Source organism: Ornithorhynchus anatinus, chromosome 2 (assembly GCF_004115215.2).
Source record: "Ornithorhynchus anatinus isolate Pmale09 chromosome 2, mOrnAna1.pri.v4, whole genome shotgun sequence".
Lineage (NCBI taxonomy): Eukaryota > Metazoa > Chordata > Mammalia > Monotremata > Ornithorhynchidae > Ornithorhynchus > Ornithorhynchus anatinus.
The window spans coordinates 16832116-16858365 of NC_041729.1; the positions used below are offsets into that span (position 1 = coordinate 16832116).

At 46.4% G+C, this 26250-nt stretch overlaps 3 protein-coding genes across 9 annotated transcripts in view; 1 reads left to right on the forward strand and 2 right to left on the reverse strand.

Moving 5' to 3' along the window:
- On the reverse strand, positions 1-10017 carry SNRNP35 (small nuclear ribonucleoprotein U11/U12 subunit 35). 4 transcript variants are annotated; one of them, XM_029050807.2, is made up of 3 exons: positions 5193-5315; positions 2247-2434; positions 1-906 (listed from the first exon to the last, which is right to left on the reverse strand). In XM_029050807.2, exons 2-3 carry the CDS (start codon positions 2247-2249, stop codon positions 76-78), a joined length of 834 nt encoding a protein of 277 aa, XP_028906640.1. In that variant the 5' UTR covers positions 2250-2434; positions 5193-5315; the 3' UTR covers positions 1-75. The 4 variants fall into 4 exon arrangements, with proteins under 4 accessions (XP_028906640.1, XP_028906633.1, XP_028906653.1 ...); XM_029050800.2 differs by lacking the exons at positions 2247-2434; positions 5193-5315 and adding an exon at positions 9890-10017; XM_029050820.2 differs by lacking the exons at positions 2247-2434; positions 5193-5315 and adding an exon at positions 5324-5460.
- RILPL2 (Rab interacting lysosomal protein like 2) lies at positions 5594-24427 on the forward strand. 3 transcript variants are annotated; one of them, XM_029050841.2, is made up of 6 exons: positions 5594-5667; positions 8005-8089; positions 13383-13888; positions 17576-17727; positions 20427-20543; positions 24104-24427. In XM_029050841.2, the coding sequence occupies exons 3-6, from the start codon at positions 13490-13492 to the stop codon at positions 24288-24290; spliced, it is 855 nt and encodes a 284-aa protein (XP_028906674.1). In that variant the 5' UTR covers positions 5594-5667; positions 8005-8089; positions 13383-13489; the 3' UTR covers positions 24291-24427. The 3 variants fall into 3 exon arrangements, with proteins under 3 accessions (XP_028906674.1, XP_028906664.1, XP_028906683.1); XM_029050831.2 differs by lacking the exons at positions 5594-5667; positions 8005-8089 and having other exon boundaries at positions 13258-13888; XM_029050850.2 differs by lacking the exons at positions 5594-5667; positions 8005-8089; positions 24104-24427 and adding an exon at positions 21767-22045 and having other exon boundaries at positions 13270-13888.
- Positions 24387-26250, reverse strand: part of KMT5A (lysine methyltransferase 5A) — an 8772-nt gene continuing 6908 nt past the window's right edge. For both annotated transcript variants that reach the window (XM_029050791.2, XM_029050782.2), the window contains exon 7: positions 24387-26026. In XM_029050791.2, the coding sequence (XP_028906624.1) occupies positions 25816-26026 (211 nt within the window). In that variant the 3' untranslated portion in view covers positions 24387-25815. The remainder of the gene's footprint in view (positions 26027-26250) is intronic.

Here is a 26250-nt window from a genome sequence, read left to right on the forward strand (position 1 = left end):
AACATCCATCAAAAACTTTTATTAATCTATTTGCTTTACACTGTGGGGAGGATCCTTCCTAGCCACCTGCTCTCTCTACCTATGTTTATCTTCATCTCTTTGCTTTCTCGATTCTCTCTCCTTGCTTCTGTCTCTCTCTCGGTCTTTCCTGTCTCTCTCCCTCCTCTCTCTCCCTCTGCTTCTATCGTCTTTGGAGTCCCTTTCTCTTTCCCTGTCGCTTTCTCCCCAGGTCCTCGGTGGCTCCCTTTCTTGCCATCTCTTCTCTCGACCTCTCTCGTGGTCCCTCTCCCTACTCCTCCAGTCCCAAGTTCTCTCTCGGGATCGCGACCTTTCCCCCCTGTCTCCCCTGTCCCCTCTCTCCCGTTGTCCCTCTCCATAAAAGTCGTTTTTCAAAGCGGGCAAGTTGATGGGCTTCCGAAAAGGTCGATCGCGTCCTCCAAATCTCAGCTGCCCCGATTCTTTTTTTCCTCCAAACCCTCCACCAAGTCTCCTGGGGATCCAGCCCTTGAGGGTTCTTTCCAGTTCGTAGTCCACGAAGATCTCATGCTGGTCAATCACCAAGCCGTTGGCATCTCTGTAAGCCTTCAATAAGGAACGCTCCTCTTTATACTCAATGAAGGCGTAGCCTTTGGAAAAGCCCGTGACTAGATCCCTCACCAGGCGCAGCTTCCTGATATCCCCATATCTGGAAAAGGTTTCTTTCAATTTCTCCTCCGTCGTTTGTAAATTCAGTCGGCCCACAAAAAGGGTGAGATGAGGGTCTCCGGTTACTCCTTTGTTGGGGATGTAGCGGGCCAGCATTGCCCTCCAAATGGCTCGATCGTGAGGCTCTTCATCTGTGCCGTCGATGCTCCCGGCTTTGAGAGGATCATAGTCCTTAGCTATGGGCATCCACTCATTCATTGTCTAGTAAAAGCACAGAACGGCAAGAACATTTAAGGACTGTAGGTTTTATACAGACGCTGTGGTTAGTAGCTAACGCTCTGATATGACAACAGGGGAGTAAAATCCAGATTTTTTTTTCTTTACGGTATGTCAGACACAGTTCTGAGTGCTGGGGTAGCTACAAGTGAATTAGGTTGGACACAGTCCCTGCCCTGCACGGAACTCTCACTCTAAATTTGTTTGGAGAATCAAGCAATAGCAATCCATCAAGAGCATCTACTGAATCCAGAGTACAAACGAACCAGAGGACACAATCCCTCCCCTCAATGATCTTACAGTCTCTCGGGGGGACTGATACCTAAATTACAGTTGAGAGGAGTAGTAAGGTTTGCTAGGATACTAGACGTGCTATGGAGGTGTAGCGAATAGGAAGGGCTGAGATGGTCATTGGGAAGATTAAGGATTATTCAGGGATGGTCCCCAGTGATTTTTGAAGAGTGAGAGTTGTGTTCTGCTATATGAAGGAGGAGGGAGGTCCAGGCAAGGGGAAAGATAGAGATGAGAACAGGGTACAATGAGTAGGTTATCTTAAGGAAACCCAAGCCTTCACACTGCTGCAGCAAAGCAGTGCAATTTAAATAGCTGTCCTGGTTCTGCAAGGGGCCCGTGTTAAACTGCTGCGACCAATCTGCTGGCTCTATAATCGACTCACTCTGCCCGATAATCAGTTCATGCCTTGAAGAGTGGCAATTAAGTACAACTGATTGCCTAAATGCACTTCATTAGCATATATAACTGTTTATGGTATTTGTTAAAGTCATTTAACTTCTCTGGACCACAGTTACCTTATCTGCAAAGTGGGGATTAGGATTGTGAGCCCCATGTGGGACAGGGTCCCTGTCCAACCTGATTAGTTTATAATAACCCCAGCACTTAGTACAGAACCCGGCACGTATTGAGCACTTAACAACATTACGGGCAGGAAACGTGTCTGCTAACTTGTACTGTACTCTCCCAAGGGCTTACTACAGCGGGGAAGGGGAAGCAGCGTGGCTCAGTGGAAAGAGCCTGGGCTTCGGAGTCAGAGGTCATAGGTTCGACTCCCGGCTCTGCCACTTGTCAGCTGTGTGACTGTGGGCAAGTCACTTCACTTCTCTGTGCCTCAGTTACCTCATCTGTAAAATGGGGATTAACTGTGAGCCTCATGTGGGACAACCTGATGACCCTGTATTTACCCCAGCGCTTAGAACAGTGCTCTGCACATAGTAAGCGCTTAACAAATACCAACATCATTACTACAGGTCTCTGCACATAGTAAGCATGCAATAAAGAACATTAAAAAAGAAACAATAAACAAATACCATTAAAAAAGTCTCTCTCTACATCCAAATCCAGTGGTTGCCACCTGAGTCTGCCCCAACCGACAGGACACCCCAGGCAGCTCCCGGACAGTGGGGTCCCTCGGGGCTGCCGCTGCATGGGACAGTTGAGGTGTGGGCACAGAAAGAATGGTGTTCCATTTCCGCACCAGGCCCAGAGTGCTCCGGTCCTATTGGGACAGTGGGGAGGCTGCAGGGTTGCATCGATTGAGTGGATGACCGGTGTGGGGGCAGAGGGGAGAGACACGACACTCCCGATCTGTGAATTGTCCCTCCCCCTCCCCTTGAATGGCGCTGAAGCCCGTTGTGGGCACGGACTGTCTCTCTTTATTGCTATATTGTACTTTCCAAGCGCTTAGTACAGTGCTCTGCACACGGTAAGCGCTCAATAAATGATTGAATGAATTTGTCGAGCTGCCACAGCATGGGATGGCAGGACAGGAGGAAAAGAGGGGTGCCTTGCCCTGCCTCCAGTTGATAACGCCCACTTTCCTCTCTGCCAGGCAACTCTCTGGATTTCTGTTACAGTGTACTCTCCCAAGTGCTCAGCTGAGTGCACTGTACACAACGCTCAATAAATACCACTGGTTGAGAGGAGTATTGTCGGTAGGCACAACAACTCAAATTCATTTGAGTACTGGGAAGCATGAGTTTTCAACCCACCTTCCTAAAAACCAAGCTGATACACTCATCCCAGAGGAAATGGTGAACCCCCATTCCCGTAGGGCAGAAGGGGGCCCTAAAAGGCAAGAAAAGTTCCAGGAGCATGGCCTAGTAGAGAGAGCACAGGCCTGGGAGTCAGAAGGTCATGGGTTCTAATCCCAACTCCACCACGTCTATCGTGTGACCTGTGAATCTAATGCCAAATTGCACTTCCCAAGTGCTTAGTACAGTGAAAGCACTCAATAAGTATGAGTGCTTATTAAGTTAAAATTAATAAGTAATAAATATGACTGAATGAATGACCTTGGATAAGTCACTTAACTTCTCTGGGCCTCAATTCCCTCAACTGTAAAATGGGGATTGAGACAGTGTGCCCCACGAGGGACAGGGACTCTGTCCAATCCAATTTGTTTGTTGCCACCCCAGCGCTTAGTACAGTACCTGGCACACATTAAGGGCTTAATAAATACTTAAATTACTGAAATACCGAAATTACTCATTAATTGGGTGTTTACTACGTGCAGAGCACTGTACTAAGCGCTTTGGAAAGTACAATATAACAGACTTGGTAAACGTGATTGCGGCCCACGAAGAGTTTACAGTCTCCAACAGAGACAGACATTAAAATACATTAGGGACAGGGGAAAGCAGTTTGGTAAGGAGAGAGCCTGGGACCCAGAGTCAGGAGACCTGAGTTCTAATCCCGACTCTGCCTGTTTTGACTTTGGGCAAGTCAAAAGGGGGAAGAGAGTATGGGGAGAGAAGTAGCCATTCATATAAATAAATAGCAGATATCAATCGACCTGTACTGTACTAAGCACTGTACTAAGCGGTTGGGAGAGCATGATAGAAAAGAGCAGACATAGTCCATGCCCTCAGTGAGTTTACAGTCAGAGGGATAACGAAATTAATTATGGATATGAGTTAAACAATTTGGCCTCTAGACTGTCAACTCATTAAGGGCAGGGAATGTGTCCACTGATTCACCTGAATTATAATAATGATAGTACTTGGTATATTGTGGTATTGTACTCACCCAAGCGCTGTGCATATAAGCGCTCAATAAATATCACTGACTGATTAATCCCCAAAGAGATAGAGCAGACAGAGATTAGAACCCAGGTCCCTTGACTGCCAGGCCCGTGCTTTAACATGGCTGCTGATTCCCAAGGGTCCAGGTAATAATGATGGTATCTGTTAAGTGCTTATTAAGCACTGTTCTAAGCGCTGGGGTAAATACAAGGTCATTCATTCATTCAATTGTATTTATTGAGCACTTACAATGTGCAGAGCACTGGACTAAGCGCTTGGAATGTGCAATTGGGCAACAGAGAAAATCCTTGACCAACAATGGGCTCACAGTCTCCAGCATTGTGGCTCAGTGGAAAGAGCCCGGGCTTGGGAGTCAGAGATCGTGGGTTCGAATCCCGGCCCGGCCGCTTGTCAGCTGTGCGACTGTGGGCAAGTCACTTCACTTCTCTGGGCCTCGGTGGCCTCATCTGTCAAATGGGGATGAAGACTGTGAGCCTCACGTGGGACCACCTGATGACCCTGTATCTCCCCCAGCGCTTAGAACAGTGCTCTGCACAAAGTAAGCACTTAACAAATACCTTTTTTTTTTCTTTTTTTTGGGGGGGCAAGTCACTTCACTTCTCTGGGCCTCAGTGACCTCCTCTGTCAAATGGGGATGAAGCCTGGGAGCCCCACATGCGACAACCTGATGACTTAACAAACACCAACGTTATTATTATTATTAGAGACCATCCCTGCCCCACAACAGGCTCACGGTCTAAACGGGGGAGACAGACCACAAAGCCAAACAGAGCAAAACAAGCCATCATCATCAAGAGAAATAGAATCGTAGCTATAGACACCTCATTAACAAAATAAACAGGGTCATAAAAATCTAGGCACATGAGCAGAGTGCCGAGGGGAAGGGAGAGGGGGAGGAGCAGAGGGAAAGGGGGTAAAGGGGCTTTATTGCCATTGTTCTTGTCTGTCCGTCTCCCCCGATTAGACCGTAAGCCCGTCAAACGGCAGGGACTGTCTCTATCTGTTGCCGACTTGTTCATCCCAAGCGCTTAGTACAGCGCTCTGCACATAGTAAGCGCTCAATAAATACTATTGAATGAATGAATGGCTTAGCTGAGGGGAGGTGAAGGGGGGCCAGAGAGGGAGCAGAGGGAAAAGGGGAAGCCCAGTCTGGGAAGGCCTCTTGGAGGAGGTGGGCTTTGTAGAGGGGAAGAGGAAGCGCTTAACAAATACCCCCGTTTTGCTGATGCTGAGGCAAGTGTGCTGGACGCCGCGCCTCCCCGCCGGCCTCCTGATGCGGAGCAGGAGCAGGAGCAGGAGCAGGAGCAGGAGCCGGGCCCGTCCTTCCTTCCCAGCTGGCTCACCTCCACGCCGGCCGATTCGCCACTGCCCGGGACGCGCACAACCCCCCGGGAGAACAAGGACCGATTTCTCCGAAGGACACCTGCGATCGTCTCTTTATAATTCCGGAAATTTTTTTTTAAGGCCGGGTGGGGGGGGGGGGAGGGGCTGAGCGATTGGGCCCGCTCGACGCGAATGGAGCCTTCCGAAATGGCGGCTGAGTGTCTCTCCTGGCTCGGGGGCGGGGGCTCGTTGTTAGGGGCGGGGCCTGTCGCTAGGGGGCGGGGCCTGGCGGCCGTTGACCTCCGCGCCTGCGTGCGGCCTGCCCAACCGCTCCCCCCTTCGGCCTCCAACTCGTAATAATCATGTTGGTATCGGTTAAGCGCTTACTCTGGGCGCACCACTGTTCTAAGCGCTGGGGGAGATCCAGGGTCATCAGGTTGTTCATTCATTCAATAGTATTTATTGAACGCTTCCTCTGTGCAGAGCACTGTTCTAAGCGCTGGGGGAGATCCAGGGTCATCAGGTGGTCCCACGTGGGACTCAGTCTCCATCCCCCTTTTTACAGATGAGGGAACTGAGGCCTAGAGAAGTGAAGTGACTTGCCCACAGTCACACAGCTGACAAGGGGCAGAGCCGGGATTCGAACCCATAATAATAATGTTGGTATTTGTTAAGCACTTCCTATGTGCAGAGCACTGTTCTAAGCGCTGGGGTAGACACAGGGGAATCAGGTGGTCCCACGAGGGGCTCACAGTCTTAATCCCCATTTTACAGATGAGGGAACTGAGGCCCAGAGAAGTTAAGTGACTTGCCCACAGTCACACAGCTGACAAGGGGCAGAGTGGGGATTTGAACCCATGACCTCTGACTCCCGAGCCTGGGCTCTTTCCACTGAGCTACGCTGCTTCTGTTAGGGCGATTCGGGGGCTGCCCCTGGCGGGCTCAGAGCCCATTACTCTTTTTTTTCTGCAGCCAGACTGGCAAGGTGCCACTGCTTGAGGTCGAGGATTTAAAGGAATTTTGGATAATTCCGAAAAAAACCCAAAACCACATGTAATCATAATAATGGTGGTATTTGTTAAGTGCTTCCTATGGGCTGAGCACTGTTCTAAGCGCTGGGGGAGAAGCAGCGTGACTCAGTGGAAAGAGCCCGAGCTTGGGAGGCAGAGGGCATGGGTTTGAATCCCCACTCTGCCATTTGTCAGCTGTGTGACTGACACTTAACTTCTCTGTGCCTCAGTTCCCTCATCTATAAAATGGGGATGAAGACCGTGAACCTCACGTGGGACAACCTGATTACCCTGTATCTACCCCAGCACTTAGAACAGTGCTCTGCACAGAGGAAGCGCTTAACAAATACCAACATTATTATTAACTTCTTGGGGCCTCAGTTCCCTCATCTGTAAAATGAGGATGAAGACTGTGAGCCTCACATGGGACAACCTGATTACCATGTATCTACCCCAGTGCTTACAACAGTGCTCTGCACATAGTAAGCGCTTAACAAATACCAACATTATTATTATTATTATACAGGGTAATCAGATGGTCCCACTTGGGGCTCACATTTTTTATCCCCATTTTTTCAAATGAGGGAACTGAGGTACAAAGAAGTGAAGGGACTTGCCCAAGGTCACCCAGCAGACGAGTGGTGGAAGCAGGATTAGAACCCACATCCTCCGACTCCCTAGCCTGGGCTCTTTTCCACACTGCTTCTCTAGACCACTTTAGGTTTCACCCCCAGTGCCTGGGTGAAGTTTCACTCATATTTACTTGGTGGAGAGCTCAATTTATAAGGCACTTTCTGTCTGCAGAGCACTGTAATATAATAATGATAATATTGGTATTTGTTAAGCACTTACTATGTGCCAAGTCCTGTTCTAAACGCTGGGGTAGATACAAGGTCATCATATTGTCCCATGTGGGGCTCACAGTCTTCATCCCCATTTTACACATGAGGTACCTGAGGCCTAGAGAAGTTAAGTGACATGCCCAAGGTCACACAGCTGACAAGGGGCGGACCTGGGATTAGAACCCACGACCTCTGACTCCCAAGCCCATGCTCTTGCCACGCTGCTTCTCAAGGCAGGTGAGGGCTTGGGAAACTACAATATTTGCAGAGTATTTGAGTGACAGTCCCTGCCCACAACGAGCTCAAAGTCTAGAGGAGGGCAATTCATTCATTCAGTCGTATTTATGGAGTGCTTACTGGGTGCAAAGCACTGTAGTAAGTGCTTATCATTTGATTTATCGAGCAATTATTTGCACAGAAAGCACTTTATTAAGCACTTGGGCGAGTACAATATAACAGTTGGTAGAAAAGTACCCTGCCCACAATGAGTTTACAGTCTAGATATGATATTCATCCCACCCCCAATCCCACAGCATTTTATGTACATATCTTTATATATTATAAATTATTTATTCACATTAATGTCTGTCTCCCGCTTTAGACTGTATGCTCGTTTTGGGCAGGGAATGTAATTCTGTTGTACTCTCCCAAGCACTTAGTAGACTTCTGCACAGAGTAAGTGCTCAATAAATACCACTGATTGATGGATTGAAAGATGCTTTAAAATTCCAGGAATGAGTTCAACCTTGGTACATTAGTTTGTAGGGGGGGTTTTTAAGTATGTGATAAATTTGGCATGACTTCTGATTAACCCAGGACATTGTCTGATCTGTCACTTCTGTCTTTCAGTTCTCTCTTCCCTCTCCAGGAAAGGAAAGGTAGAAGTTGTCCTTTCGAAGACACTGTTGCCAGTGGTGAGACCGAATCCGTCAGTGTGAGTGTCTTTGAGAGAGAACCTCTTGTGCACTTCCACATTGTCTTGTCTCTCCTACTTAGTGAACCCCACCGGGGGGAGGGGGTGGCAGGACCTGTGCAACTTGATCTACGCCATCGCTCAGTACAGTGCTTGGCACATAGTAAGAGCTTAATACCATAAGTAATTGTTATTATGAAAACGGGGTAGTTAACCTGATCTTGCCTCCCTGCCATTCAGGTGAGTATTTTTCAAGCACCAAATGGTTAGAGAAAAGGTATTTCCTTTCTTTTAATATTTCTGTCCCCTACTAGAGTGTAAGCGCCTTGAGAATGGTTTTTACATGCATTATTATATTCTCCCAAGCACAGTACAGTGTACAGAGTAAGTGCACAATAAACACTATTGATTGAGTTACTGTTGGTGAGCAGTTGCCCAGGCACCAGTGGTTAGCCCCTTGATGATAGTTTGTCTCGAGCCCAGCTCACTGTCTCACCAAGTCCCCTTGTGCCTAGCGGTGAACATTTTGACTCATCTGGTAATAATAATAATTACTATGGTATTTGTTAAGCGTGCATACTATGTGCCAAGCACTGTTCTAAGCGCTGGGATAGATACAAGGTAAGCAGGTTGTCCCCTGAGGGGATCACAGTCTTAATCTCCATTATACGGATGAGGTAACTGAGGCCCCGAGAAGTTAAATGGTTTGCCTGAGGTCACACAGCAGTCAAGTGGCGGAGCTGGGATTAGAACCCATGACCTCTGACTCCCAAGCCCGGGCTCTTTCCAATGAGCCAGGCTGTTGGTGGGGAGATAAAACGCAGGCACCTAAACAGAATATCTCTACAGCATTACCTATTGGCTTCACTCATTTGGTACATCATCACTGAATGAGCTATTCACAGGATTTTAGTCAGTCAATCATATTCATTAAGCGCTCTGTGTGCAGAGCACTGTAACTAAGCACTTGGAGAGCATCGAAAAACAAAAAACATATTCCCTGCCCAGAACGAGCTTACAATCTAGAGGTTGGAAGGCATTGTCCACTTTCTTGTGAAAACCAGGAGAAAAGTGAAAGATATATAAAAAAACAAAATGGATGCAAGGCAGGGTGGGTGTTTAAGGAGGCAGTGGGGTGGGGCCAGAGTGTCACTTCCAGCAAATTTCTAACTGAGACACCACTACCCCTCTTAACAACCAATCTGAAAATAAAAGATCTATTTTAAGAATGTGAAAACAGATCCATCTATAGGACCCATTCTTCATCAGGTTCACCCAAGTGTTGTAATATCAACATTGCCGGCCGGCCAGCCCCCTAGCAACAAGCGAATTCTCCTATAGCACACACTGTCCCTGTCAGATATGGAATTGCCATTTCTAGATAGTGAAGAAGGATGAAAAGATGTAAAAACTCACACTCTGCCCCTTACTAGGGAGGAGCAAAAGAACCAGGATTTCCCAGAAGCCCCCTTTTCTGGGTCAGGCTCGTGAAGGAAATATAAAAGTGAGAAATGACTTAATCCCGCTATTGTCTTCCTGTTGCCCGGATTCACTAGTGTTGAGTGAGACTCTTATTCAGTCTACAAAATCGAAGAGATCTGGTCATCAAAGTACGCCTTGCGACTATGAGAGGAAGGAAACAGCAAACGACTTTGATCCGTGGAATTTATGTTCCACTCTAGTTTAGTCACACAACATGGGGCAGGGGAACCCTCCTGGAATTATTGATTCAATCATATTTATTGAGCACGTACTGTGTGCAGAGCACTGTTAGTACAGGGACAAAGAAGTCAAAAGCAAACAAATAGAAAAGTGGCTTACCTTGCCTGCTGCCTTCCTGTTTCCTACTCCTGGGTCTTGGACCAAAGTGGGCTTGGCTTCTCTTTTATAGGCAGACCCACTTCTCAGTTCCACTGCTCGTAAAACCAGCGCGAACACAGCCACCTTCACAGTCTGCTCCTTGCTAACTGGAAAACATGGGACAGGAGAACCACACTTCCCCGGAAAGCCCCTTCCCAATCCTGCTTTCCTGAGTGAGGCCCGTGGGGTGGAGGGACAAAGAGATCAGAAGAAAAAGAGGGACTTACCTTGCTTGCTGCCCTCCTGCTGTCTGAGCTTGGTCTGGGACAAGGAAAGTTAGGAGAAATGAAAAATGTTTCATTCTTTCAGCATTATTACACTCTAGATCCGAAGGGGCTTTAGACTGTAAACTTGTCCTCTAGACTGTAAGCTTGTTGTAGGTAGGGAATGTGTCTGTTTATTGTTATATTGTACTCTCCCAAGCACTCAGTACAGTGCTCTGCACACAGTAAGCACTCAATAAATATGATTGACTGAAGAGCAGCATTTAACTGGGCTCCCTAAATGATTTAGTACAGCAACCAGACAATAGTTTAGTAAGGTTTAGTAAGGACTCTTCCAGTCCTTTTTCATGCAATCATTTTAAAGATCATTACACCTTCCAAAGTCTGTCTGCTGTGTGACCTTGGGTAAATCACTTATAATAATGTTGGTATTTGTTAAGCGCTTACTATGTGCCGAGCACTGTTCTAAGCGCTGGGGTAGACACAGGGGAATCAGGTTGTCCCACGTGGGGCTCACAGTCTAAATCCCCATTTTACAGATGAGGTAACTGAGACACCAAGAAGTTAAGTGACTTCCCCAAAGTCACACAGCTGACAAGTGGCCGAGCCGGAATTCGAACCCATGACCTCTGACTCCAAAGCCCGTGCTCTTTCCACTGAGCCACGCTGCTTCTCTATCTTATCTTCCCAGTGCTTCAGTTCTCTCATCTGCAAAATGAGGATTCAAAACCTTTTCTCCCTCCCACATAGACTGTTAGCCCCAAATGGGACATGATTAGCTTGTATCTACCCCAGAGCTTAGTACCATGTTTAGCACATAGTCAGCGCTTAACAAATACCACTCCTTAAAGGGTGAACTTTCCTGATGCTATATATGCACTTTCTCCACCTTGAAAAGTTCCACATGGCCCTGTCACACCTTGATTCTTTTCTTTCTCCTCTGTTACCATCACGGGGAGAGAAAGGAAAGAAAAACTCAAAACGCGAAATGACACTACCCAAACCAGAAGGACTGGGGATAGAAGATGAGATCTAAAGGCAGGGGAGCTGGCTCCAATGCAGAACGGGCAGCCCATCAAACAGGAATGTTGACCTTGGTGTTCCGGGCCAGGCTCTGAGGAGGACTAGTGAGTGGTACCTGGCTCCGTAAACATTCTCTCTCCGTGTGCCCTGGTGGCTCCAAGGAACTGGTGCCAGGAGTGAGATTTGTCCCTGTGTAATCCATCATATTTATTGAGTGCTTCCTCTGCACACAGAGCTGTACTGTGAATGCACTTGGGAGAATACAATAGAGTTTGTACTCTCCTTCTCGCCCTCAAGGAGTTTATAATCTGGCGGGGAGATGGTGCAGATAGAGCTCACAAATAATTCTATACCAGAAAATTCCTCTCCAGAAATGACCATTGCTCTAGTAAATAGTAGGTGTTGAAGATAATGACAAAGGCGGGCCTAATTTATCTGATAAGGAGAAAATAGCGCATACCTGAGTTCTCTTTGGGATTGCCTGTAGATCCAAGCCTGCCTTTTCGGTCATATTCAAATAGAGGGCACTAGCAACTGTGGAATCATCTCTAATTACGTGACAAATGTACCAGAAGGCACATGATTCAAATATATAAGGGCTTTTGTTTCTATACATATAACGGATCAGCTTGGAACTTTCCCAACCTAGCACTCAAGATTTGGCCTCCTTGCCAAATTTCTCTTCTTATTTCCTTATATTTGGGTAATAAAAATCTCACACAGAGGAACTTTTCTCCCACCGCAGTTTGCTGGGCAGTACATTCTACAGTAGAAGACATTGGGACCATCCAGAATCACCTAGAGTGGCAAATAACCACCACCAAAGGAGGCAGAATGGCTTAGTGGAAGAGACCACGGGCTTGGGAGTCAGAGGGCCTGGATCTGGGTTCTAATCCTGCCTCTACCATCGGTCTTAAAAAAAAAAAATTATGGTATTTGTTAAGTGCTTACTATGTGCCAGGCACTGAACAGACTGGGATAGATACAAGCTAATCAAGATGGACACAGTCCCAATCTTAATCCCCATTTTACAGATGAGATAACTGAGGCACAAAGAAATTAAGTGACTTGCCCAAGGTCACACAGCAGACGAGTGGCAGAGTCGCAATTAGGACCCAGGTCCTTCTGACTCCCAGGCCCGTGCTCTCTCCACTGCTTCTCACCTGCCATGTGACCTTGGGCAAGTCATTGAACTTCTCTGTGCCTCCGTTCCCTTATCTGCAAAATGGGGATTCGGTGCTCGCTCTCCCTCCTTCTTAGATTGTGAGCCCCTTATGGGACCTGATTATCGCGTATCTACTCCAGCGCTTAGCACATAGTGAGTGCTTAACAAATATGACAGTTATTGTTGTTGTTCATTCATTCACTCAACTGTCTTTATTGAGCACTTACTGTGTGCAGAACACTGTACTAAGCTCTTGGAATGTACAATTGGGCAACAGATAGAGAAAATCCCTGCCCAACAACGGGCTCACAGACTAAAAGGGGGAGACAGACAGCAAAACAAAACAAGTAGGCATCAATACCATCAAGATAAATAGAATCATAGATATAGACAAATCATTAGTAAAATAGAGTAATAAATAATATGTACAAATATACACAAATGCTGTGGGGAGGGGAAGGGGGTAGAGCAGAGGGAGGGGTCGGAGCGATGGGGAGGGGAGGAGGGGTGGAGGGAAAGGGCTCAGTCTGGGAAGGCCTCCTGGAGGAGGTGAGCTCTCAGTAGAGCTTTGAAGAGGGGAAGAGAGTTTGTTGTTGCTGCTGTTGTTATGGTTATTATTATTATCCCAGTTTCTATTCCCAATCTATTCCTCAAATATATTCTCTATTTTCTTTGCTACATATGCCCCAGAGTCCCCTTGTGGCTCAGAAGGCCATTCTGGCCTGAGACGACTCCTCTTCCTCCTCCTCCTTCTCCTCCTCTTCCTCCTCCACCCTGCTACTAGAAAGACGTTGCCCTGCAGCTCAGTGGTGCCTGTAAGGGCAGGATACCCAGCCCCAGCTCCCCGGAGACCCAAGTGACCGATCCCCATTGGTCACTTGCCAGGCCTTTCTTTTGTTACTCCCCGGCTTTAGCCCCACCCCCGGGCCCCAACCTGATTGGTCACCCCAGCCAGGGACCCTGCTCTCTCAAGTTTAACAGTAGAGGAAGGAAGTTGCTATGTGTCTGTGTGTATGGGTGTATGTGTCTGTGTGTGCTGCAGAAAAGAAGGAAACGGCAGCCAAGGCCAGTTTCGACCCGAGAAGGAGCCTTCTCGGCAGCCCGGGCCTGTTGATCCAGCTGCCAGGAGGAGCTAGCAACTGGGGTGTGATGGAGCAGCATCCTTGCCCTGTGGAAGCGGAGGAAGAGGAGGAGGAGGAGGAAGAGGAGGAGGAGGAGGAGGAAGAGGCAGAGGGAGAGGGAGAGGGAGAGGAAGATTCCGGCCCAGAGAGCGCCTTCGGGAAGAGCCCCTTCCAGCTGACAGCTGAGGACGTCTATGACATCTCGTACGTGGTGGGCAGAGAGCTCATGGCCATCAGCGGAGAGCCCCGGGAGGTGCCCAGCAGGGTAGCCCGGCTCCAGTTCCGAATCGTGCGGGTCCTGGAGATGCTGGAAACTCTGGTCAACCAGTGTAACCTGACCACGGAGGAGCTGAAGATGGAGAGAGACAATCTGAGACAGGAGGTGGAGGGGCTCAGGAGAGAGGGGCCACCGGCCTCCTCGGCAGAGGTACGTACGACACCGGCCGGCCTGCTTGCCCTTTACCATCTCAAAGCCGGAACGCCGCTTTTTGTCCTGGCCTGGCCCTATGAAGGCACAAGAACACCACTTAGAGAAACAGTGTGACCTGGTGGAAAGGGCACAGGTCTGGGAGTCAGAGTCCATCAGTAAGTCAGGAGTATTTACTGAGCGATTACTGTGGGCAGAGCACCGTACTAAGCACTTGGGAGAGTACAGTATAACAATATAAAAGACACATTCTCTGCCCACGACGAGTTTATGGTCCAGACTAGGGCCTGAGTTGTAATCTGGGCTCTGTCAAAAGTGCTTGCCGTGTGACCTTGGGCAAGTCACTTAACTTCTCTGTCCCTCAGTTCTTCTGTTCTCTCTCTTCCTTAGACTGTGAGCCTCCCCCTAATTTACTTGCAACATACCCCAGTGCTTAGAGCAGTGTTTGACACATAGTGAGCACTTAACAAATACCATAAAAAAGGGGGAGCACATTTTAATGTATGGATTCTGGCAAAATTCATTGTACGATAATAAGAATATCATGTAATGTCTACCCCATGCCAGAGCACTGTGCTAGATGCTGGAGTACAGGATAATCAGATGAGACACAGTCTCTATCACTCATCGGGCTATATTCCTAGAGATAGGAAAAACAGGGATTTTATTCCTATTTACAGGAGAGGGAATTGAGGCATAGAGAGATTAAATGATTTACCCTATTAATAATAATGGAGGTATTTATTAAATGCTTACTCTGTGCCAAGCACTGAGCAAAGCCCTGGGGTAGATACAGTACAGTCTTATCAGACATGATCCCAGGCCCATGTTGGACTCAATTTAAGAGGGAGAGCAGACATTTCCCATTTTATAGGTTAGGAAACTGAGGCACTGAGAAATTGAGTGCTTTGCCTAAGATCATACAGCAGGCAAGTGGAGGAGCCAGGGGTTAGAACCCAGGTTTTCTGACTCCCGGGCCTGTATTTTTTCCACTAGGCCATGGCTTTTTAAACTCTTTTTCTTCCTCCTATCTATAATTCATTTTAGTATCTGACTCCTCTTCTAAACTGTTAGATCCTTGAGGGCAAAAACCTTGTCTATATAACTATATTGCAATTTTTTCAAGAGGATGATTCCCATATATACCTTTCCAGCCCTGACCTTTCTCCTCTGCAGGCTTGCATTTCCTCCTGCCTTCAGGACATCTCTACTTGGATGTCCTGCCAACCCCTCATATTTAATATGGCCGAAACAGAACTGTTCCATCTTCCCACCCAAACTCTGTCCTCCCCTGTCTTTCCTATCTCTCTAAACGGCACCACCATCTTCCCTGTCTCACAAACCCGTAACCTTGGCATTATCCTTCACTCATCTCTGTCATTCAACCCATCTATTCAATCTAGCACCAAATCCTGTTGGTTCATCCAACCTTCACCACATCGTTAAAGTCCACCTTTTCCTCTCCAAACTGTTGCTCTGCTGATCCAAGTACTGATCCCTGTCCCGCCTTGACTACTCCATCAGCCTCCTTGCTGACCTCCCTCCCTCCCTCCTGACAATCCATACTTCACTCTGCCTCCCGGATCATTTCTCTAAAAAATAAATAAATCAGTTTTTGTCTTCCCACTCCTTAAAGACCTCTGGTAGTTGCTTATCCACCTTCACGTCAAACAGAAATTTCTGATCATCAGCTTTAAAGCACTCAGACTCCTACCTTACCTCACTGATTTTCTACTAGAACCCAGTCTGCACAATTTTGCTCCTCTAACACCATCCTATTCACTCTACCTCGATTTCATCGTCGACCCCTTGCTCATGCTCTCCCTCCCTTCTTCCTTCTCTCGATCCCTTCCTCCTTCATATACTATAGACAGTCACTCTTCCCACCTTCAAAGACTTACTAAAATCACATTTCCTCCACGAATCCCTCCCCGATTAAGCCCTTATTTTCCCTGCTCCCTCTCACTTCTGTATTTCACCTGCACTTGAATGTCTAACTTTTAAGCATTTGATAGTCACCCCACCCTCAGCCCCACAGCACTTTTTTTAAATGGTATTTGTTAAGTGCTTACTTTGTGCCAGTCACCATACTGACGCTGGGGATGATATGAGATATTCAAATTGGACACATTCCCTGTCCCACGTGGAGCTCACAGTCTCGTCACTTATTTTAACGTCTTGTCTCCCGCGCTAGACTATACCTTTCTTTTGGGCAGAGAACATCTACCGATTCTTTTGCAACGTACTCTTCCAAGTGCTCAGAACAGGGTTCTGCACACAGTAAGTGCTCAATAAATATCACCCATTGACTGACTGGCTTAGTACAGTACTCTGCACAGAGTAAAGACTCGGGAAATACTATTGATTATTTACTCAACGTGTCACTGCAGGTCAGTGGCAGAGCTGGGATTAGAACCCATCTCTCCTGATTTCTCCCCCTCTGCCCTGTCTAATAGGCACATCTGTAGTCAAAGATTGATTATACAGATAAAGCCTAGCCAGCTCATAACTCCTACTAGTCAGACACTAACAGACAGAAGAGCCCGCCTAAAGCAAGCATGTGATTCTGTGTAAGCGTTTTCAGCTTGAGAGCATAACAGGACAGAAAGCCAGTTCTAGCCAATTCATGGCCAATTTGAGGAAGTTGCTTCAGTGGGGCAAACTGGGATTTCCCCTGCATATAATGTGCAGTGCTCTGCACATAGTAAGCGCTCAGCACATATTGATACTGGGAGCCCCATGTGGGACAGGGACTCTGTCCAACCCGATTTGCTTGTATCCACCCCAGCGCTTAGTACAGTGCCTGGCACAGAGTGAGAGCTTAACAAATACCACAATTATTATTAAATACCATTGATTGATAGAATCTCACATGATCTGCAATAGCATATTCTGTTTAATCACTTTTGGTGTAAACTCCCATGCATCTAGTACAATGTTCTGCATACTCAAAGCACTCAATAAATTCTTTTTATTAAATCAAGTCACTTACCCGCACATCAAACAAAAACTCCTTATCATTGGCTTTAAAGCACTCATTCACCTTACCTCCTCCTACCTCTCCTCCCTGCTCTTCTACTACGACCCAGCCCGTACACTTCACCCTCTAAGGTCAAGAGGCTCACTGGGCCTCGATCTCATCTATCTCGCTGCCGACCTCTTGCCCACATCCTGCCTCCGACCTGGCACGCTCTCCCTCTTCGTATTCGACAATGACTCTCCCCACCTTCAGAGCCTCATTGAAGGCACATCTCCTCCTCCAACTAAGCCCTTATTTCCTTTTCTCCCACTCCCTTCTGCGTCACCCTGATTTGCTCCCTTTAACGTTTGGAGTAACGTGGTAGCAGTTTGGATGGAAAGGAAAGGTGGATTTTAGCAGTTATGACAGTGGAACGGACAGGATTTAGTGATAGATCGAATATGAGGGTTGATTGAGAGAGAGAGAAGTCAAGATAATGCCAAGGTTATGGGCTTCTGGCCAGCAAGAACACTTACAATCTCTTTATGATTGTTTTCCTATTCTGGCTGACAGTTCCTTGATCAGAAACCCAGTGTCGTGATGGTTTCTTACCTGTTCTGTACCTCTGAGCTTGCTGGGCCTGCAAGTTTAACGCTCCTTAGAACTACTGGACAATAAGCCAATAATTCACAATGTCAGGACCCAAACTATTGCTTCTTGTTTCGTAGGTGAAGCTCGGGCCAGACAAAATGGTGATCGACCTGTCTGATCCAAACCGGCCCCGCTTTACCCTGCAGGAGCTGAGAGATGTCCTGCAAGAACGAAACAAGCTCAAATCCCAGTTGCTTGTTGCCCAAGAGGAACTGCAGTGCTACAAGAGGTGGGGCTCTGAGACTGGCAGGGAACTGATAATAGTAATAATAATAAACAACAATGGCATTTATTAGAGCTTACTGGGTGCCCAGTACCATAGTCTGCACTGGGATAGATACAAGATAATTAGGCTGGACACTGTCCCTGTCCCACATGGGGCTCGAAGTCTAAGTAGAAGGGAGAACAGATATTGAATCCCCATTTTACAGTTGAAGAAACTAAGGCCCAGAGAAGTTAAGTGATTTCCCCAAGATGACACAGGAGGCAAGAGGCAGAACTGCAATTTGCTATGCTGCTTCCCAACTAGTCACTTTAAATGTTTTAAGGTCAGTTTTCTAAGGTTGGCTTAGTGGAAAGGCGAGAGGGATTCAGAGGACCTGGATTCTAATCCCAGCTCTGACAATTGCTTGCTTTATAACATTGGGCAAATCACTAAGCTTCCCTGGGCCTCAGTTTCCTCAACTGTAAAGTGGGGATTCAATACCTGTTCTCCCTCCTACTTAGACTACGAGCGCCATGTGGGATGGGGAATGTCCAACCTGATTAACTGAAGCAGCATGGCTTAGTGGAAAGAGCACGGGCTTGGGAGTCAGAGGTCATGGGTTCAGTGCTTAGAACAGTGCTTGGCACAGAGTAAGCACTTAACTTATATTATTATTATTATTATTATTATTAATCCCAACTCTGCCACTTGTCAGCTATGTGACTTTGGGTAAGTCATTTAACTTGTCTGTGCCTTAGTTACCTCATCTGAAAAATGGGGATTAAGACTGTGAGCCTCACGTGGGACAACCTGATAGCCTTATATCTACCCCAGCACTTAGAACAGTGCTTGGCACATAGTAAACATGTAACAAATACCATCATTATTATTATCCCAGTGCTTAGACAGGGCTTGACACATAGTAAGCACTTAACATAATAATTATAATATTAATAATAATAAAAAGTGTAAGGCCTGTGGGGCCATAGTTACTTGGTTCTCTTAGAATGAAACTTCATCTTTTATAACTAGTTTTTACGAGATGTTCTTCCCCTTGACTCTATTTATTGCCATTGTTCTTGTCTGTCCATCTCCCCCGATTAGACTGTAAGCCCGTCAAACGGCAGGGACTGTCTCTATCTGTTGCCGACTTGTTCATCCCAAGTGCTTAGTACAGTGCTCTGCACATAGTAAGCGCTCAATAAATACTATTGAATGAATGAATGAATGAATGAATAACCCCTTACCATTGGGAACAACATGGGAGAGAATTGAGTTTGGTGATAATATAATAATATCTCCACAGGCTGATGAAGTATCCAATTCAGCACCCTCCCCCCAAAAAAAATTCCACTTTATTTGGCCTGGGACACCTGACTATGAAAAACTGAGGTTGGGACATCAAATGATGCTTAAGGACCCCATTCTTGGGCAGTTGTTGGCGATCCATGAGGAGGATGCTTAACAGGACTGGTTTGGGGCATGGAGTCAATTCTTTAGTGTCTTTCTTGCAGACTTGTCTTAGGGCCCTATTGAATGATAATAATAATAATAATGATGGTATTTGGTAAGCGCTTACTATGTGCCAAGCACTGTTCTAAGTGCTGGGGTAGATACAAGGTTATCTGGTTGTTCCGCGTGGGGCTCAAAGTCTTAGTCCCCATTTTATAGATGAGGTAGCTGAGGCACAGAGAAGCGAAGTGATTTGCCCAAAGTCACACAGCTGACAAGTGTCAGAGCCGGGATTAGAACCCACGACCTCTGACTCCCAAGCCCGGGCTCTTTCCACTGAGCCAAGCTGCTTCTCATGGGGAGCCCTCATAAAGATAATCATTATGATACTTGATATGATACTTGATAAGCACTTACTATGTGTCAAGCATCGTTCTAAGCACTGGGGTAGATATAAGTTAATCAGGTTGGACACAGTCTCTGTCCCCCATGGGGCTCACACTCTCAATCCCCATTTTACAGATGAAGTAACCGAGGCCCAGAGAAGTAGAGCAACTTGCCCAAAGTCACACAGCAGACCCGTGGCAGAGCTGGGATTAGAACCGAGGTCTTTCTGACTCCCAGGCCACTTCTATTCACCAAGCCACGCTGCTTCTCCTTGAGGGATTGAGAACCGCAGGACTCTGGCGGGAGAGCTGGGGTGAGGGTGGGATCTGGGGTAGAGGCAGGGGTGGCTAGGGTGGGCATGGTGGAAGAAAAGACAATAGACAAACAGCCCAAAGAAGTTTTAGGGCAGAGAGGAAGGATGACTAGTGAGAGACTCTCTAGACCCTCTCGATGGTAAACTCACTGTGGGCAGGGAATGTGTTTGTTTCTTGTTATATTGTACTCTCCCAAGCCTTTAGTACAGTGCTCTGTACACAGTAAGCACTCAATAAATGTGATTAATTGACTAACTCAGTTAAGCTGAGGAGACAATTGTCCGTGAAGAGCAAAGGGAATGGGATTTGAGTCTTAGAGTTAAGCTTTAAAGAGCTGACCATTCAGAATTTGGGACCAGAGTTTTTAGACCCATTTGGAGGTTCTCAGATCTTGTTGGAGGCCTGGGTCGGGTAAAGCGGGAAGCCCGGTCCTAAAAGCTAGGGGACACAAAGACCCTTCCTCACCCCCACAGCTAGATGCCCATAAGGATAATGACCCTCATCACTACCGTGGGGTTGGTGCCTGTATGTATTATAGAAGAAAAGAGTATTCTTCTTTTTCTTTGCCAGTGGTCTCATCTCGCCAACGGAAGGTCCAGTGGTAAGAAGGGAAAGTGAACCCCAGGGGGTCACCAGTGGAACCAGCGCAAGTGGAGGAAGAGCAGAGAAAACAATCATAAAGAGATTGTAAGTGTTCTTGCTGCCCAGAAGCCCATAACCTTGGCGTTATCCTTGACTCCTCTCTCTCATGCAACCCTCGTATTCAGTCTATCACTAAATCCTGTCATTTCCACCATCATAACATCACTAAAATACACCTTTCCTCTCCATCCAAACTGCTACCACGTTAATCCAAGCCCTTATCCATCCCACCTTCATTTTGTATTAGCCTCCTGGCTCAATTCCCTGCCTCCCGTCTCTCCCCCTCCAGTCCCTCCTACACCCAGCTGCCCACACATCATTTTTCAGCAAAAACGTTCGGTCCATGTTTCCCCTCTCCTCAAGAACCCCCAGTGGCTGCCCATCTACCTGCACATCAAACAGAAACTGCTTATCGTCGGCTTTGAAACACTCAGTCACCTCGCCCCCTCTTACCTCACCTTGCTACTCTCCTATCTACTACAGCCCCCACACACTTTGCTCCTCCAACGCCAACCAATTCACTCCATCTCGTCGATCTCGCTGCCGACCTCTCGCCCATGTCCTGCCTCTGACCTGGAACTCCCTCCCTCCTCATACGCAACAATTACGCTCCCTTCCTTCAAAGCCTTAGTCAAAGCCCATCTCCTCCAAGAGGCCTTCCCTGACTAAGCCCTTCTTTCCTCTTCTCCCACTCTTTCTGTATCATCCTTACTTGCTCCCTTTATTAGAGAAGCAGCATGGCTCAGCGGAAAGAGCCCGGGCTTGGGAGTCAGAGGTTCAGAGGTCATGGGTTCTAATCCCACCTCTGCCATTTGTCAGCTGTTTTGGGCAAGTCGCTTAACTCTTTGTGCCTCAGGTACCTCATCTGCAAAATGGGGATTAAAACTGTGAGCCCCATGTGGGATGACTCTGTAGTCCCTCCCAGCGCTCAGAACAGTGCTTGGCACATAGTAAGCGCTTAACAAATACCATCATCATTATTATTATTCATCCCCTTTTCAAGCCCCACAGCACTTATGTGCATATCCATACTTTATGTTAGTGTCTGTCTCCCCCTCTAGACCATAAGATCATTGTGGGCAGGGAATGTGTCTGTTACATTGTGTTATACTTTCCCAAGTGCTTAGTACAGGGCTCTGCACCCAGTAGGCGCTCGTAAATATAATTGATTGATTAGTGAGACAAGGGATGGCTCAGACAAGGGTCCTCCAGCAATCTCACCTGCTTTCCTGCCCAGGCTGTTGCTGACATTTTTTTCTTTTTCCCAGCTTCTCTTTCAAACAGGGAAAGTAGATGGATCCTGGGACCATTTCTGGTTCAGCTTTCTGGGTAGGGTTCAGTGGAACTTCTCTCCAGATGCAGAGGAAGAAAGAAAAGCCACCAGGAACCTTTCAAGCCCAGTGTCTCTTTGCACCATATATCACTGTTACTGGTTTTGTTACTATTGTACATTGTATATTGATATTCCAGTAGCTCTAGTACTGATTTACTTTGTAGACCCAGCTTCAGATTTTATTTTGGAATTAGTAAAAATTGTTGTTTTTTAACCTCCTGTAGTTGTTTTACAGTGATCCTGAAAACAAAACAATTTTATAAAATATTTTTCTACAGCAATAGGCAAAACCGACTCCGTCGGAAATCCTTATACCATTCTTGGGTCATCCCACTACTGGCACACGAGGATGGAATCGTATAGTATTGGTGGTATTTGTTAAGCATTTACTATATTCAAGTACACTGCACTGAACACTGGGGCATATACAAGCTAATCAAGATGGACACAGTCCCTGTCCCGCATGGAATTCGCAGCCTTAAATCCCCGTTTTGCAGGTGAGGGAACTGAGGCACAGAGGAAGTCGTTATGAGCACAGAATACATCTGTTTACTGTTATAGTGTACTCTCCCAAGCACTTAGTATAATGCTTTGCACACAGTAAGCACTCGATAAATATGATCGAATAAATGAACTTGTCCAAGTTTACACAACAGACAAGTGGCAGAGCTCAGACTGAAAACCAGGTTCTCCGAGTCCCAGGCCACACGGCTTCTTGAAAGGCCTAGTGGAAAGAGGACGGGCCTGGGAGTCAGAGGACCTGGGTTCTAATTCTGGCTCTGCCACTTGTCTGTTGTGTGATTTTGGTTAAGTCACAATTTCTCAGTGCATCTGCAAAATGTGGACTCAATACCTGTTCTCTCTCCTGCATAAACTGTGAGCCCTATGTGGGACCTGATGATCTTGTATCTATCCCAGTGCTTAGTACATTGCTTGGGACATAGTAAGCGCTTCACGAATAACACCATGAATCCTTACTGGAAAGGGAGAAAATCATTTAAATACCTCAAGTGACGAGTAAAAATATGCATTCAGTCAACAGAACTTGAACATATTATTTACTATTTTCAGAAGTGAGAGTATCTATTTTTACATGAGTATAAAATTATACACCCGTATCTTAGTGAACCATTTGAAGAAAGCAGACCTTCTCACGCACCAGATGTGGTCATTTGGGCAGCTGCTAAGACACCTGCAGCCTTCCAAAAATAAAAACTCAGTTGTTCACACTTCGGTGGAGGGAGAAAAAAATGCTTTTCACCTTCAAAAAGTAATGTCCCCTGATGGCCATAATTTTTTTTAAAAAACAACTTGACGTATCAAATATTAAAACAAAGTATCCTGGGAAGGTAGCTAGGCTGAGACTGTGACCTCTATCAGTGATATTTACTGAGCACTTTCTGCATACAGAGCACTGTCATAAACACTTAGGAGAGTTCACAGAGTTGGGAGACATGTTCTCTGCCCACAACGAGTTTACAAGTCGTAGGTGTTTCTTGTACCACACTTAGGCCCAAAAGGTTTAGTCTAGAAGAGTGGTGATAGCAATTACATGTTTTACTTCCTAATAGTAATTATTAGGTTTTTTTTTTAAAGTCCTTATTATATGCCAAGCACTGTGATAAATGCTGGGGTAGATAATATTGTGGCATTTGTTAAGTGCTTACTATGTGCCAGGCACTATACAAAGCGCTGGGGTGGATACAAGCAAATCGGGTTGGACACAGTCCCTGTCCCACATGGGGCTCATAGTCTCAGTCCCCATTTTACAGATGAGGTAACTGACGTCCAGAAAAGTCATGTTCATAATCTTAGGAGGATGGAGACCAGGTATTTAATCTCCATTTTACATAAGAGGAAATCCAGGCACAGAGAAGTGACTTGCCCAAGGTCATACAGTGGAAAGAGCACAGGCTTAGGAGTCAGAGGTCATGGGTTCTAATCCTGACTCCGCCACCTGTCAGCTGACTTTGGGCAAATCACCTGACTTCTCGGTGCCTCAGTTACCTCATCTGTAAAATGGGGATTAAGACTGTGAGCCTCACTTGGAACAACTTGATTACCCTGTATCTACCCCAGTGCTTAGAACAGCGCTTGGCACATAGTAAGCTCTTAACAAATACCAACATTATTATTATACAGCAGGAGACCAGGTATTGAATCTCCGTTTTACAGAAGAGGAAATCCAGGCATAGAGAAGTGGCCAAGGTCATACAGCAGGCAAGTAGAAGCCAGATTTTCTGACTCCCAATCCTGTTTTTTTTCCTACTAGGCCCTCTGCTCCTCCTAAAAACAAGTCTCACACAGGTCAAGAAACAAACAAGTTAAGAAAATCATTCATGTGTAAGTTAACAAGGCAAAGCCAACCTGTTAATCAGAAAGCTATTTTTTTTGACTCGGACGGGAAACATGCTAAACCAACTGAAGGAGATTCTGCTATGAAGAAGCTTTTTGAATAATAATAATAAAAAAATCACTGGAAACTAGCATTTTTTAAAAAAATGACAATTAGCAATTCAGTAAGTGAAAAAAGGTGAAAAAAGACTACGCCAAAGTAACTCAGCAATAAATATTTATTTTTTTTTACACTCACAAATATTTTTCAAGTTTGTTTTTAAAATATAAGGCTAAACCACAAACAAGTATTGCCCAGACATAGCTCACATCTCCACATTCCCATCTGATTGGCCATTTAGGTGAGAATTAGGCAGGCTGCAGAAAAGGTTTCCTGAGGTAGCCCGATCAGAACAGAGAGGAAGCAAAAGGACGAGTTCAGAGCCACCTCCGCTTTTCAGTTGGATTTTCCTTGCAGGACCAACTTTCACTGATAGCCCACTGGTCCTGGACTCTTAAGATAATTCCTTTGTGCTGAGAATCTCCCCTCACACTAGGCTCAGAGGTGGAAGAAAGAAGCCAGACCCCGGCCAGCTTGAAGATCTGTAGCCATCCAGAAAGTCTTAATGCCTACAGCCCCTGCCAAGTGCCTTAAAAACACAGGATGCACCCGTACTCCAATGAGAGTCCAAGTCCCTGAATCACCGGTCACCCTTGGTGGTGGATGTGCTGTTGAAGCCTGCATCTTCAGAATCAACAACAGGTACCTTCCTAGGTTTGCCACAAGATCCAGCTGTAGTGAACGCGGATGTTCCCAAACTGGCCGAATCAGTTAGGGCGAGTGATTTCTGGTCCTGCTGGAAAGCTTTTATTTCGGCTGCTGCATAAGAATAGAGTACCATCTCATCTACAAAAACACAGTAATTTCATTCACTTATTGATTCAGACATAGAAGCTTTATAAATTCAGGGTTCACATTTCTAGAAGAATCGTCCCAGGTGGAAGAAGTCCCGCTCCCAGGGAAAGGCGGGAGGTGCAATTTTGACATCAAAATCTTCCAGCTGGTGGTCTTGGTGCCTGGCAGCCAAAACCTAGCATTGAACACGATGAGAGAAGAGCACAGTAAATCTTCCCCGTGACGCGGGACGATTAAGCTTTCAAAAAAATCAAAGGGGATCACTGACCCGATGAGAAATTTTTCAACCCGGCAAGTTGCTACCGATGCAGGAAGTCGGGGGGCAGGAGAGGTTGGGAGGGTCTCATCCGAAGAGGCAGTTTCCTCCTCATACTCCCAGTGACTTCCCATTCCCTAAGGTGGGTTGGAAAAATCCATTGCTACATGAATGGAGGCAGTCCAATTGCATATCTATTTCCTGGTTTAAAGCCTGCCCCGAGTCCTTGCGTGCACGTGTGGGAAGCCCAGACTCATCCGTAAGCAAAATGTACAAAACAACCAAAAATATAAAATTTTAGGTAATCTAAGACCATCTGTTTCAAGCCTTCCAGGAGACCTGCAACAGATATTTAAATAGAGTGAAAAGGCATTTTGAATGTACTTTAAAAACTTCAGAAGCAATTCACTAAGGCTAGGTGTAAAAAAGAAATCCGCCATTCTGTCCCCTTTGAGGGTGCTTAGTCCGGAAGCATAAATTAGTGTTTCAGCCACGGATAAGCTTCAATGGAAGCTCTGCTCCGGTCACCGTAATCATACAGCAGTTCTTCGCCAGCTTTAATGTCTCTCGAGGCAATTAGTATGAGATGAGGTACACCGTCTATGTCATGAAGTTTGGTTTGGCAATTGCCGCATTTGCTGTGATTGATTAGTCTTCCTAGGCGATTTGTCTCTCTGGTGGCATCCACGCTGAGTGAAAGATTAAAAAAAAAACAAAACCCCAAAAAACATTAATGGTCTGGCTGGTCGGTAAAAGTCACGCTTTGCTCTTAATGTTAAGGGCAGAGGGTTTCTGCAAACCAGTGAATCGGGGGAGGCGGGAGGGAAGGATTCCAGGATGAACAACGTAGGTCTTCTGCAGTTGCTCTGATCAAATATCCGCCCCAAAATCTTTGAAATTTAATTATCGTGGT